Below are 15,409 nucleotides of genomic sequence, written 5' to 3' on the forward strand. Positions count from 1 at the left end.
ATATATATATATAAAAATATATATATTTATATATGATTTTATATCTATACAATTTATTTCCTCTATGATTGAATATTATGTATTTACTTCATAGGGGAATTTTATTCAAAGATTACAATACATTCAAAATCACAAATAGTATGTGTTTCATGGTTAGAAATTAAACATTTATCATCTCTTGCTTTATCTACATCTGTCTCTTTTTCTGCATTAGGTTTCAGAAGTTGTTGAAAGGTTTCCTGCAGCCTGAAATGATGGAGAGCCTCATATAAAGGACACCCCAATCTAACACCCAAGGGATATTGCTTAATAGGTATTAATCTGAAGTAATATATTGTATGGTAAAGCATTTAACAGACAGCCAACTTTGTAACACCCAGAGAGCATTTAGGTTTTGTCCAATCAAAGCCATTTAATGTTACTGCACATGCTACAATGGAAACTGTAAGACAAATACAAAGTTTTGGTATCTGTGTTACCTATACGTATCCTATAGCATCTGGTATGGTATTCGCCACTCTTCTAGTGTGTTGCTGCTCATCTCTGAACATAAGAGCTCGTCCACTTGTTCATAACTCACCTTTCCTTTCTATCTGGAACGCTCCTACAGAGCTTTGTACTGAAAGGACTGGAGTACAGCTGGACATGAATTTTTTTTCCTTCATTGGAAGCACATTGAAGACATCCACTGGGCAAAACATCACTCTTTTCTATCCAGACAGGCTTGGCTACTATCCTTACAAAAATGAGATCACAGGAGAGGCATTAAATGGAGGACTCCCTCAACTCTCACTGCTGGAGAATCATTTAAAGAAAGCCAAAGAGGACATCCAGTTCTATATTCCTTCAGATGAACAGTTTGGATTGGCTGTCATTGACTGGGAAAACTGGAGACCTGTATGGATAAGAAACTGGGGATCAAAAGACATTTATAGACAGGAATCCATTGAACTCGTTCAGCAGAGAGACCTCAGTCTATCAGAAGCCGAAGCCAGGATTATAGCCAAAATGGAATTCGAAGCTGCAGCAAAATCAATTATGTTGGAATCTTTAAAGCTGGGCATAGAAATGAAGCCAAATCGTCTGTGGGGATATTACCTTTATCCAGACTGTTATAACTATGATTACAAACAAAACCCGCATAATTACACAGGGACCTGTTTAGATATTGAAATAGAAAGAAATAATGAGCTTAATTGGTTGTGGGAGAAAAGCACAGCACTTTATCCATCTATCTATCTAGAGACAGCCTTAAGATCTTCCAGAAATGCCCAGCTCTTTGTTCGCAACAGAATTCAAGAAGCCATTAGAATTTCTTATGTCTCTAATGCTACTCATCCTCTTCCAGTTTTTGTATATACACGTCCAGTGTTCACAGATGTCTATGAAGAATATCTCTCCCAGGTGAGTGGAGATAGACCTTAAATAAGGTTTAAAAGATAGTGAGAAAATTCTGTCCCTAGTTGTACTCAAGTAGCTTTCTAAATAGTATTTCAGCATCTCCTGGGTTAGCCAAGGTTAGGCTCTGATTAAGGTTTAATCATCTTATTGCAGTTATGGCTATACTTTCCCCTTCATATTTTTATATACACCCACCTTATTAGAGATGCCACCAATTTGGGGAATCTCTTCCTGGTCATCCAGACCATGAGGAAAGTGAAGTTAGATGTATTAATGGTGAATGCATTGTGTCTGTTGTCATCTCACATTCTAGATACAGCATCACCAGGCATTGTCCCCAGTTCTGTGGATACCTTCAGGGAACAAGGGGTGCTGTCAGGGTCCCTACTGGGTTCCTAACCAATCGCTTAAATCCTGTAATCCTTACATTCTTCCTTTTCATGTGCTGTGTTTTCCCCTTGTTCTTCTTCTACCCACAGTCCTCTTGCAGGCCAGATGGGCTTTAAGATTTTGTTAGGGCTGGGTTAATAGCTGACTCTAAAAGGAGATACGAGCAGAAACAAATTTCCCAGATTAATCTCTGTAAAAGACCAGAGCCCTCCTCTGGAGAAATCTGATTGCTGTTGAGGAAAGCTCTTTCTCTTGCTACTTTTCTGTTTTAGCACTTTCTGGTACCTGACATGATGTTTAAAAAAAAACACACACAAAGAAACAAACCCCAAACCCAAACCAAACAACCAGAACAGCTGTGCTGTCCAGCCTTTGCTTCAGGCAGCATTACTGAAACCAGTTACTACCAGCTCTGAGCAGTGTCAAGGCAATGCAGCAAAACATAATTTAAAATGGTTGGAGGAGTGTATGTCATATGCCTAACCACCATCTCAGTTTTACAGCCTTGTTTTTCTAACCAGGTGACATACATAAATTGGATATAGTTGGCAACGTTTTCTGGCGTCACATGTGCAACCCAGTCCCAGAATAAAACAGAATAATTGAGAGCAGAATGTCTGCATAGTGTATAATTACTTGCTGTCCTCAAAGTAGTTATTTTGGATATGTAATTTACTATAAACATTATACCCTTTGCCCTTGTACAAACAATCATACTGATGTAAGTAAGCTATAACATGTTTCCCTTCAGGATGACCTGGTAAATACCATTGGAGAATCTGCTGCACTGGGTGCTTCTGGAATTGTGATCTGGGGTGATATGAATTTAACACAAAATAAGGTATGCCAGATTAATTATTACATGACATTTTTAAAGAGCTATAAAGTGAAAAGGATTTAAAGCATTATGATTACTTACATGAGATCTTCTACATTTATCATAATGACTCTATATTGCCAGCAGTCTTATTGAGTCAAAAAAGGAAGCACACTTGTGGCATATGAAGGTTGTCACTGACCACACAGAGTAAGAGTTTAGTTTTTCAAAGTATTGGTATTGGATCTGAGCAACTGGACAAGCTACCATGGTAACTGTAGGCAAGTTCACACTTCTTTACTTAATTTAAGGAAAGAATTCCTATATTTTCATTACATTGCAGTCTTGAGGTACAGAAAAAAATTACTTGTGCTTGCCCAAAACAATTTTTAAAAGACTCTTCTACTTTTTGAAGTAGTTCATTTAGCAATAATATTTAAAGCACTAGGAGTCAGTCCGTGAAATTTCAGCATTAGCTTGTTGTGTGCTGGAAGTACTACTTTGATTAATTTCATAGTAAGAAGGATCTGGGACAGAAAAGGGAAAAAAATCTAGATTGTTTTAGGAAGGGAAAAAAAATATTTTGAGAAACGTTGTTATAAGGATGTTCAAATAAATCTTTTGAACTAGCTCATTCATACCCAGGCAAGCTAGATATAATACACTTCTGTATGGGGAGACTCTTCTGAAGTCTTCTAAGAGCAAAGAGCTGAAACTCTAAAGCATTGCTAGGCCTTCTGTCACAGAAAGCATAGCCAAATAAACCTCCCAGTTCTTAGGGTCAAACTCCCAAAAGCATCCGATCTTGACTTTATTGTATGTGCCTGCCTTTGAGAAAGGATATCAGTTGCACTTGAAGAGTCTTTTTTGCCCATTAGTGCAATATCAGACCACAGATAAGCAACAACTTTTATTGCTTGAATATTGAGATTCATGTGAGGAAACAGAACTTTCCACAGCCCAGTCAGACTATGTATTTGTGCACTAATCTCACCTTTTTTTTTACAGCTATCAGAGTCAGTAGCCTTTCAGCAATGAACTATTACTGTGAGCCTTCCTTCTGCAAGAATTGCATCAACCAAAATTTCTAGGCAGGGTTTTTATCTATACCTAAAAGAAAAATAAAAAACCTACCTATATCTCAGATTCACCAAAGTGATCTCCACAGCTGTAAATATTAGCTCTATCTATATGTGGTATTAGGCAAATGCCCTAAGAAGACAATGTCAGAAACAAAGATTTTCCAAAGCCTCTGATTATTAAACTGTGCCAAGCATACACAGAATATATGTCAGCTTAGTGATCAATTCAAATGCTCAATTCTCTTAGCATACATCCAGTTTGGCCATCTTCCCAAAATGCTTTCCATTCGAAAATGCTGTGAAAGCTTCCTTCTCCTGCAGCCTATTCATGTCAGGGCAAAATTGAAGAGAGATGATTTGATAGAAAAATTATTTGTTCAGGCTGAAGAAGTGAGATTTTCTTCCAAGGTCCCTTCAAACCATTCAAGACCATTAAAAAGAACTTCGATCCTTCATGTAACTTGTTTAAATGCATCTGATTCAAGAAGCTACATGAAATATACAGATAAAATGAAAGCCTAAAGTTGTTGGCTTTCTGATATAAGTGTTTTTCATCACATTTCCAGCAACTACCCTCATAAATTTGCTGTGATCCTTGAACTGTGTAGCAATTTCTCAGATAAACTTGCATCCAACAACTAGTTGGAACTGTTATCTATTATCAAAACCTCAGAAGAAACATTCATAGATATCCACTACAGCATCGTGGTGTTAGAATGACAGCATTTTAATGGTTTCCATTCTAACCTATGCAGATACGATATTCTTTTCACAGAACACCTGCAGAACTCTGGACAACTACCTTAGGAGGACCTTGACCCCATACCTCATCAATGTCACAATGGCAGCCAGAATCTGTAGTCAGGTCTTATGCCAAGGCTCTGGCGCCTGTGTACGGAAAAAGTGGAATTCCAGTGACTATCTTCACTTAAACCCTGAGAATATTGTCATTCAAATGACAAAGGATGGAAAATACACTCTACAAGGGCAGCCAGCATTTCAGGATCTGCAAACATTCATAGAAAAATTTGATTGCCACTGTTATGCAGGGCAGAGTTGTGAACCCAGAGCTGATATAAATGACATCCATTACCTCCATGTTTGCATTTCAGAAGATATTTGCATTCAGATATCCTCAAATGCACTTTCTAATATAGAAGACTCTGAAGAAAAGATCTTGTCTAACAGAACTGTATTTTCGTTACTCTCTCAGAGTAAGGTGACATTATCTACACATCCTGAAATAGAAGATTTCCAATCTACCTTTGGAAATAATATACTCAATATAACAATTCCAAAACATAGCACTGTCACAGCTGTAACTAGATATGATTTAGAAGCAAATGATACCCGTACTTCCAGTAGTTCTTCATCCTATAAGATAACCATGTTTAATCTGTTGAGTTTAATTTTAATTTTGAGAACATTAATACAAATGACCTATGAAAGTGAGAATATTCTTTTCTCAGGCTGTGTTTGAAATTCTGTATGTTTTATTTACAAAGAAAAAACATTCCTGGAAGGCATATGGTCTTATCTGTATCAGGTAACCTTTTCTATTGCATAGGTGACACTTCAGCTTGAATGTACTTCTTCAGTTTAGTTCTATAAACTACTATTTGTGCCAAAGGTATACTGATCTGTAAATATGGATTACATCAAAGGAAAATTCAGAATAAGGAACTTTTTTTACAGTTTATATTTTTAACAGTTCTCTTGAAAAAAAAAATTGTTGATAATGCAATTTTGTATACTTCAAGTTAAGCAGTTAAATACATCTTAACCTGGATCTCATTTGAGTCTCAGGAATCAATAGATTTGATGCTCTATGCAGGAATTAATTTTATTCCATATGAAAATTAGCTCTGAAAAATATTTGACTTTAGATCTGTGGGACTTTGCAGCATAAAATTTATCTGATTAATGTAAAGGTTCTCCACTTTTCACAATACCTACAGGGACATTGTGTTTTTTCTTTTAATTATATATATTCGTAACTCTTCTAAGGGTTCTGACTATAATGTAAATATTCACTTAAAATATTACAGCTTCATTATTCAGAATATGAGCTGTAGCAGTTTATCCTCCTTTCTTTCCTCTTCTCCCAAGCCCTCCCTTCCTTATCTCAGATGTCCCATCCTTGGCTTTCACTTGTTTTGTCTGGCCAACACAACTCATCTGATCTGCCTTTGCATTTCCTAGGGGCACTGGTCACCAGCCCTAATTTCTCCAGCCAGCCAGTCCTAGCAACAGGATAGAGCTGTCTGCGCCATTTGGACAAAAGCCTGTGAGCACAGAACTTTCCTGAGCAGTTTCTTTGGTGAAAACTAGTTTGTCCCTCAGGAAAACCCATCAGTGGAGACCGTAAAATGAGTGACACTGAGGGTCTGGGACTCCCTTTCTTCACCTCCAATGCCTGTGATTCCTTATCTCAGGACAAACTTTTTGATGCAGTCTGCTGACAGCTCTAAGGCTATTTGCGTAATGTTATTCCATTGTCAAAAGCAGTGTGAAAGTAGTAGAGATACCTCAGAACAAAACTACTCCCAGTATCATATCAGGAGTCTATTTATGATGTATGTATACCATTTAGAAGCAATTAACAGTTTAAGCATTTAGAAGCAATTAACTGCAGTTTATTTGATAAAATAACCTTTTTGAATTATTGTGTCAGATACTTAATAGGCTGCTGGACTTCTGATGGGTGAAGAGTGGCTGCTGGCATGGATACGTTAAAAAGTCTCTCCAGAGCTAGGCATGATCCTCATAAATAAATCACCACCTCCCACAGGTGCAACCTGCCTCACTAATGGAAATGCCTAGGGTTTCAATATATAGTAGCCCTTTACTTATGAAAAGTTCATGCCTCAATCTAGCAAAAAGTACATATTCATTGCCTTCAAATTTTCAGGTTGTCAGTCATAACAGACATGCAGAAAAATAGATGAAGTCTTTAGATTTAACATGGAGAAATAATGTTTTATGGCTTTTGGCAGCAAGTTATCAAGAGGGAGTGACAATTTTGTCATCACAGTTATGGTGTTGAGTCAAAGCTATTTCTGCCATTAATACTCCAAGTAGAATCATGGATAAAAAATACATATGTAGCAGACTGTCTGACACAAAAAAAAAAGCCAGCTGGCTTTGATCACCTCGGTAAAAACATATTTCTTTTTCACTGCAACTTTGATATTGGTTATTTGATCTTGGGTAAACAAAAGCCATGGCATCATAATTACTGTAACTGAGGTCCCTCCCCTTTCACACCATGGTTGTGATAACTGGGTTATCAAAGGGTTTCTAAAAATTGGAAACATAAAAAAAAAGGCAGGAATGACAAGTTGAAATCACAGAAGAGTTGAGGCACAGCCAGGACCTCCCAGTGGATGCAGAGGAAGTGAACCGCCAAAGCAAGAGTGAAGCAGTGGGGAATGTGGACAGACCAGTCTCTTCCCATTCAACAGTTTTTATCTACCTGGCATTTAGTACAGTCAGCCTTTCCCTGAGGCCCACTGTAAAGGTAAAGGAACACAGTAACTGATATTGTTAGATTACACCTATCCATCTGATCCCATGTCGTTTTTCTTGAGAGCAGCCAAGACCAGCAAAGGGATATGAAAGGAAAGCAAACTATTGCAATAAAACATCCACAGAAATGTGTCTTCATATAAATAGCTGTCTGTTTTATGCTCCAATGCACAATCCTCTACTAACGACCTTTTGAATGCTCATTTGGGATATTTATGTTACCTGCATATATCTGCAACTCATGCTGTAAATCCTACAAACTTCTTGCCATAGTGAGAATCGAGCTGGCTACGTGCTGTGTAAAATTACAGTATTTTCCAAATATATTGTTTTCTTCTGTATTATATTTGTCTTGCCTATATTCTATGCTAGAATCATGTGGAGTCAGAGAGCCTCCATGGAGTCAGGAAGAAGAAAAGAACAAAAAGGGGTGCTATGCCTTACATCGCTGGTGACTATGTTAGGTTCAAAGCCAATCTTGTATTCTCCTGAAGCGGACTCTACCGCCCCCAAATATTCCCCTTCCATTCACTGCACCTCCTGTAATCATTAGTTGTCTCTGTAGCCCTGTAGTTTCAGTTTCTTATGACGTATTTTTCAAAAGATTAAACACTAAAGAAACATCCATTTCACTTTTGATTGCCATTCATTATTTTGTATGTCTCTCTTCTAGTAAGCTTTCAGGCTGGCAATGCTTAGGGACTGGGAAATGCTAAACCAGTTTTGATGAAATGGTCTAAAAGAAAGCTGAGTACCTCCAGTGCGCTCCTCCAACGTCTAAAAGTTCTGCTAAAATTCCAGCTCTCTATCTGAAGAATCTGGATCTGGTTTATTGTGTTGCTTACTCTGGGGCACCCAATGCTATTGCAGCTTTTAAGAGAGGTGCCTATTGGCACAGGATCTGAACAGAAGTGAAATCATAGTCTAGTCCTTGCCTTACAGTTTCTTGTTTCTCTGTATTAAAAGTAGCAACATGGAGAGAGAGACTGAGATGCAGGCCAGTAAGACCACTTTGTAGACAGCCTAGTATGTGACTAGCATCCCAAGGAGCCCAGCTAAATTTGGTTTAATCCCTGCATCACAATATATACATATATATCAGCAAAGAATTGTGTGGAAGATTTCCGACCTGTGCAATACGCACTAGACAGCTCCCAGACACAGATTAGATTTGTGCATCTACCTATCCATCACTTTTCAATACAAACAACAAGACAGTGAAGACAGTACATAATTTTAAAACATATTCAGTTATGGAGCATTGATGACCTTTTTAAGAAGACAACTAAATTCTGTTCTTCAAGCACACACACTTAAAACTTACTTGAAAGGTTTTTCAGTATGCTTGTGCAAGGCCCTTTGTACTGACAGATACCTATTCTGCCAAAGCAAAACAGCCTGCAAAATTAGGGGCTGAAATTTCAAGAAGTTATGAGTTTCATTCCAAAGAATAACAAAGATAAAAACCAATGTTTATTGCATGGCTTAAAAAAATATTATTGCCTTATTTAACAATTACTTCATCTTTCTTGAAGAAATCTCTTTTTTGTTTTTCTTTTTTGGCAGTTTTTTTCCTGTCCTACTGAAAGCCATTGTATAGGTGGCTGGAAGCAGACTGGTCTAACTTCAGCCCTTAACACTTCTAAATGTTTTTGGATATGTGGTTATCCCAGACCTTTCTGTCTGTTCTTCTGGAAACTCCAATGAAATTTAACCAGCACCATGGTATTTTTCCTTATGATGGCAGTCATGTAAGCAAGCAGTATTCAAGATCAATCCTAAGTTTTTGTGTATACCAGTCAAGGATCAGGGTCTGTAGAGAACAGTTCTTTGGTGCACGTGTTCTGAATCTTTTGCAGCAGCTTTTCGCTGCCAGTAGTACTCAGGACTGAGAAAACTTCTTGCATTTGTTGTTCCCTTCTTACAAACAAGAAAGTAACGGGCAAGGAGGTAAAGGGCACCAATCAATATTATCATCTTTAAAGGAACAACATTGTATTTCACTATATTCACTAATGTGTTAGCACCATCTTGGTGTATTGATTATAGTTCTTCTTGGCTAGTAGTAATCAGATGACATTTTCAGTGTATGCTTGTATGACTCTTAGTTTATAACTGCTAAGGTATTTAGTAATCAGATACAGACAGTATGAAAATTAATGTAAATTGCTACTTCACATATTCAGCCAACATTTTGTTTCTCTGCACACGACTCCAGAGCATTGTGTTCAATGCCATATTTATGTGGACATCAGATAATATGCAGTCACCTCTCTCTGCCTTTGTTTTCATCTCAAAAAAATGTATTTATTCAATAGCACTTCAAAAGAACTATACCATATGTTGGCAGTGTACTTCTGGCTCCCTTCTGTACTGCTCCCTCAGGCTACTAGCAGATTGAGGCAAGATGGTAGGTTGCCAGTGTCAAGTGATGATTTCCTAAGGCAGGGACCTAACAACCACCATTTAAAAGGAGTCTAAGGGCACCCTACAGTCTCATAAGAACAATATTATTAATGTCACAACAAAGCACCTCACTGCTAGGACTGCTAGTAATTAAGGGCACTGGACTAATAATAGACTCAGTCTGTCTCGAAATCCTATGCATTGTTTCAATACGTGCTGCATATAACAAATTTAGGTATCCAAAACACAGAGTTCTTAAGTTAAAATCCTGAATCTGGCCCACTGAACCAGTGCAACAACCCTTACAGAAATCCTTGTTCACCTCTTCCCTCACTGCAGCCTGACGAAACGAATATAGATACTAAGGAGTCCCTGACGCTCCAGCCAGCAGAGGGCACTGACGACACAGGCAGACACTGGCGGGTCCGTTGCATTGCTTTCTCTGTAAAGTTCAATCCAATCTGTCTATTCTCTGTGGCAAAGCACCTGCTTGACTCTGGCCTACAAACAGAAAAGACAACTAGTCTCTCACTAACGCAGTGCCTCATTAGCAGAAAAGATGTGTGGCTTATTCTGCAGGGTTTTTTTCCTCAAACATCTGGTATATCAGGACTAAAAATACCGGAGAGAGGCATCACCTCTTTTCATGATCTCCACTCGGGGGATTTCATTCAGCTGAAGGCTTCTTGTTGTTAAGATCTTCAGCTGTCACTGAAATCCATGCTTAAACTACAGATAATGTGATCTGATCTCTTTGGTACCACTCTGAACGAGAGATGTGGGTCCCAAACATCTTGTTTCTCCCCAAATGTGGAAAGATCTGGATATAGAGTGTTGGTTCAGTCACGTTTTACTGACCATGTATTGCATCAACACCTTCGTCACCTGAAATGTAAGATACATTGTTATAATTTTCCATAGCGTAAATAAGCCTCTGCAATGGAGTAAGCTGCTTTACTATCACTTCATCCACAAAGCGCTTGAAAGACTCAGTGACCCCATAACACTGCTGAACTGATCCTAAAGTGTGTAAATCTCTATAGACAAGACAGGAAAGTGAAATACTCGATCAATGGTCAAATGTTTCCCAGAGAGATTAAGTGGCTTGTCTACAGTCACACTGGATAGTGAATTGCGGCCTTCTGTGCTCCAGCTCAGGCTTTTAGCTACAAGAACATATGTCCTTTGAGCTGCTAATGGCAGCAAGGTAGCAATATTGTATTTTTACATACAATATTATCAAACTGTCTGCAAAATAAAGAATTGTCCTTCATAATAATTTAATTTTGCAAAGGATATATCAGATTTTAGATCAATTTAACAGATCTTTTAACTTGGACAAACCCTCCAAGACTTATTCATATACCGGTCAGCCTTACCTCCATCCCTGGAAAGGTGATGGAACAACTTATTCTTGACTCCATCACTAGGCATATCAAGGATGAGGGGGTCATTAAGAACAGCCAACATGGTTTTATGAGGGGGAAGTCATGTATGACCAACCTTATAGCCTTCTATGAGGAAGTGACTAGGTGGAGGGATGATGGTAGAGCGGTAGATGTAGTTTTTCTTGATTTCAGTAAGGCATTTGATACTGTCTCCCACAGCATCCTCATAGATAAGCTAAAGAAGTGTGGGCTTGAGGATCAAGTAGTGAGGTGGATCGAGAACTGGCTGAAAGGAAGAAGACAGAGAGTTGTGGTCAATGGCGCAGAATCTAGCTGGAGGTCTGTGACTAGTGGAGTCCCTCAGGGGTCGGTGCTGGGACCGGTGCTGTTTAATATTTTCATCAATGACCTGGATGAGGGAACTGAGTGCACCCTCAGCAAGTTTGCTGATGACACAAAACTGGGAGGAGTGGCTGACACACCAGAGGACTGTGCTGCCATTCAGCGAGACCTGGACAGGCTGGAGAGTTGGGCGGGGAGAAACTTGATGAAATTTAACAAGGGCAAGTGTAGAGTCTTGCATCTGGGGAAGAACAACCCCATGGACCAGTACAGGTTGGGGGGTGACCTGCTGGAAAGTAGCGAAGGGGAAAGGGACCTGGGGGTCCTGGTGGATAGGAGGATGACCATGAGCCAGCAATGTGCTCTTGTGGCCAAGAAGGCAAATGGCATCTTAGGGTGCATTAGAAAGGGAGTGGTTAGTAGGTCAAGAGAGGTTCTCCTCCCCCTCTACTCAGCCTTGGTGAGGCCGCATCTGGAATATTGCGTCCAGTTCTGGGCCCCTCTGTTCAAGAAGGACAGGGAATTGCTTGAAGGAGTCCAGCGCAGAGCCACAAAGATGATTAAGGGAGTGGAACATCTCCCTTATGAGGAGAGGCTGAGGGAGCTGGGTCTCTTTAGCTTGGAGGAGACTGAGGGGTGACCTCATCAATGTTTACAAATATGTAAAGGGTAGGTGTCAGGATGATGGAGCTAGGCTTTTTTCAGTGATATCCAGTGATAGGACAAGGGGCAATGGGTGTAAACTGGAGCATAGGAAGTTCCACGTTAACATCGGGAAGAACTTCTTTACTGTAAGAGTGACAGAGCACTGGAACAGGTTGCCCAGGGGGGTTGTGGAGTCTCCTACACTGGAGATATTCAAGGCCCGCCTGGACAAGTTCCTGTGTGATGTACTGTAGGTTACCCTGCTCTTGCAGGGGGGTTGGACTAGATGATCTTTTGAGGTCCCTTCCAACCCTTGGGATTCTGTGATTCTGTGATTATATTTTGACCTCCTAGACACTGTAAAAGACTTCACTCAGTGTACTGCTGAATTAATGGTTTAGATTTATCAGCCCATCTTCTGCTGGATATGACAGAAATGTATTTTTTTCAGAATATGTTACTGTATCTGCAATATATTGTTTCTTTAAGCTCCCACCACTATGAGCCTTAAGCACTATTGAAGAACTAAAAAGTCTTCAAAAAAGTCTTGCAAAAACAGAGATTGCTCAATTTCATTCAAGTTTTCCCCCCTTCAGTAATCTAAGCCACTTGATTCCCAGACACCACTCTGACAAACAGACTGTCTTTATTCTGCACATTGCCAGCTGGGTGATATGTGGAGATAGGAGAAATTCTTTTATTTTTCAGGTTTTAAGGCACCCAGAAACACTTCGCCTACTCACTGAAAATCTATAATTGCTTTGCTTGAAACAGGCTTTTAAAAGTAACAAGATTGACAGCAGAAAAACAACACTGTTTTGCCAATGAATTATTTCTTGGTCCTTTTACCCATGCAACCAGAATAATTAATTTCCTCAATGTCAACCTTTTGACCCATGTCTCCAGTGATCCCCCAGTTATATTTACCATAAACAGTAACCAGTGGGTAAACTTGTGACCAGTGCCTTAGGATGGATGTATGTACTGAATGGCCATCTGGCTGCTAGCAAGAAGCAAGTAAAACAGCAGAGTTCTGCTACACTCTCTCTCAATGCAGGATCTGATCAGATTCTTTTTTCACCATGCCACCCATTTGCAAGAAACTTTGGGAGCTGAACCATGCTCTGAAACTGCTGAAGACACCCATCACTGCCTCAGTTTTAACACAGGCATCCCAAATTCTGACTCTAACCCAAACCACCAATGCTAGGGTATAGCGTTAGGACAAAAGGACTACATGTGTCAAGAGCAGAATCTTATGAAACTAGGGGAAAAAAAAAAAAAAAGCCAACCACCAAATTCCTTTTGTTTGTTTGGGTCTGGCCACTTAAATGTGTCTGCTTTCCTCCAGACTTTGTATTAAGAGAAGCAATGAAACATAACTCCCTTACACTACCGATTAGGTAGCAGGGCCAGCTCCAGTGTCCAATTTCCTTCTGGAAATGTTCAATTAAATTTACAGGAGTAATAAATGAATATCTGTAAAAAAAAAAAAAAATTAAAAATCTTAGCATTACCCTATGAGTCACTTTTACTGTATCTACAACCAGAGCATGAAAAAGCATAAAGTTTTTCACCTTTGCAGCTAGCTCAGAACCAATTGCTCTTGACAGCAAAGTCACAAGATCTTCCAGTTTTTGTGGCCTGACTGACGTAACCAATGAGGTTTAACACAAATTGCATTCTCCCAAATGCTGAATTATGTCTCTAAAAAGGGCATGAAAAACTGATTTCAAAATGTTGTCATGAATTTGCTCTGTTTCAATAGTACAAGTATCCATACTAAAGTTTTGAAGTGCCTTGTTTATACCTCTGTGAAAGTCCTTCATCAAGCAATACCACCAGCATTGTAATCTTCTAGAGCATCACATATAATTTCAGTGATGGTTCCAGGTTAAGTGCTAGCTCTGCAGTTACAGAATCATAGAATCATAGAATAGTTAGGGCTGGAAAGGACCTCAAGATCATCTAGTTCCAACCCCCCTGCCATGGGCAGGGACACCTCACACTAAACCATCCCACCCAAGGCTTCATCCAACCTGGCCTTGAACACTGCCAGGGATAGAGCACTCACAACCCCCCTGGGCAACCGATTCCAGTGTCTCACCACCCTAACAGGAAAGAATTTCCTCCTTATATCCAATCTAAACTTCCCCTGTTTAAGTTTTAACCCGTTACCCCTTGTCCTGTCACTAGAGTCCCTGACGAAGAGACCCTCCAGGGAAACACAGCCTTTCTCTTAAATGATGTGTGGCAAGACTGTATGTTAAATGTTCTTTATCCAGTGTGGGTAGAAGATTCCTGGTGAAGTGGCATGTCCTGTCATTGCCCACTATACAAAACCACTGTCGCAACCATCTCTTGTCGAGGGAAGGAAGCATGCTAATAGAGACTCACCAAAAATTGTTGAAAAAGAACCCAAATAAACCCACAGTAAACCTTGGATGGAACACTTCTCCTATGAGGAAGGGCTGAGAGAGTTGGGGTTGTTCGGCCTGGAGAAGAATACAGGGAGATCTTATTGTGACTTTTCAGTTCTTAAAAGGGGCCTATTAGAAAGACGGGGAAAGACTTCTTAGCAGGGCCTGTTGCAACAGCATGAGGGGCATGACTTTAAACTAGAAGAGGGGAGATTCAGGCTGGAAGCAAGGAAGAAATTTTTACAGTGAAGGTGGTAAAACACTGGAGCAGGTTGCCCAGAGAGGTGACGGGTGCACCATCCCTGGAGACATTCAAGGCCAGGCTGGATGTGGTTCTGGACAACCTGGTCTAGCACGAGACGTCCCTGCTCATTGCAGGCGGTTGGACCAGATGAGCTTTGAACTCCCTTCTAACCCAAACCACTCTGTGATTCTATGATGACCTGTCCCTACACGATAAAACAATTCAGGAGTATCACAAGGAGCGTGGAGGTCCAGGAGCGTGAGAACTGCCACCACCACAGGCGAAGGGCCTACGGCACCGATGCTGTGAAGAAGATGCAAGTCCCACCAACTCTGAGGAGCCGGCGGGGCACATGCGGCCCTGGCGCACCCCTTGCGAGCAGGGTGCTGGGCGGGCAGCGCACAGCGCCAGACCTACGCGGGGCCACCGCGCCCCGCCACACTGCCGGCAGCGCCCAGCGGCTCACCTCACACCGCGCGGCGCCCATCACGCTGCCGGGCGCCACCCTGCTGCTCCCCGGGGTCTGCGGTGCCTCCGCGCCACCACCTCAGGCCCGTAAGGCCCGGGACGCCGCACCGCCCGCCATCCCGTGCGGGAGCTGCCCCGCCCGTGTGCCCCGTGTGCCCCGCTCCCCTCGCTGCGGACACGGCCCCGGCCGCCGCCCGGCCCTGCCTCACGCTCCCCGCCCCCGGCCGGGCCAAACCCCTCCCCGTCTGCAGCAAGTGGCAGCGGGCAGGGCGGCGGCG

The 15,409-nt window shown here is 40.9% G+C and overlaps 1 protein-coding gene across 5 annotated transcripts in view; it reads left to right on the forward strand.

Moving 5' to 3' along the window:
* Window positions 1-7,845, forward strand: part of LOC136006450 (hyaluronidase PH-20-like) — a 32,387-nt gene extending 24,542 nt beyond the window's left edge. For 4 of the 5 annotated variants that reach the window (XM_065664618.1, XM_065664572.1, XM_065664693.1 and 1 more), the window contains 3 exons: window positions 215-1,404; window positions 2,543-2,632; window positions 4,466-7,845. In XM_065664618.1, the coding sequence (XP_065520690.1) occupies window positions 436-1,404; window positions 2,543-2,632; window positions 4,466-5,170 (1,764 nt within the window). In that variant the 5' untranslated portion in view covers window positions 215-435 and the 3' untranslated portion in view covers window positions 5,171-7,845. The remainder of the gene's footprint in view (window positions 1-214; window positions 1,405-2,542; window positions 2,633-4,465) is intronic. The other variant, XM_065664771.1, reaches the window with a different exon arrangement.
* The last annotated feature ends 7,564 nt before the right edge of the window (window positions 7,846-15,409 follow it).

This window comes from Lathamus discolor, chromosome 1, assembly GCF_037157495.1.
Source record: "Lathamus discolor isolate bLatDis1 chromosome 1, bLatDis1.hap1, whole genome shotgun sequence".
Taxonomy (NCBI): domain Eukaryota; kingdom Metazoa; phylum Chordata; class Aves; order Psittaciformes; family Psittacidae; genus Lathamus; species Lathamus discolor.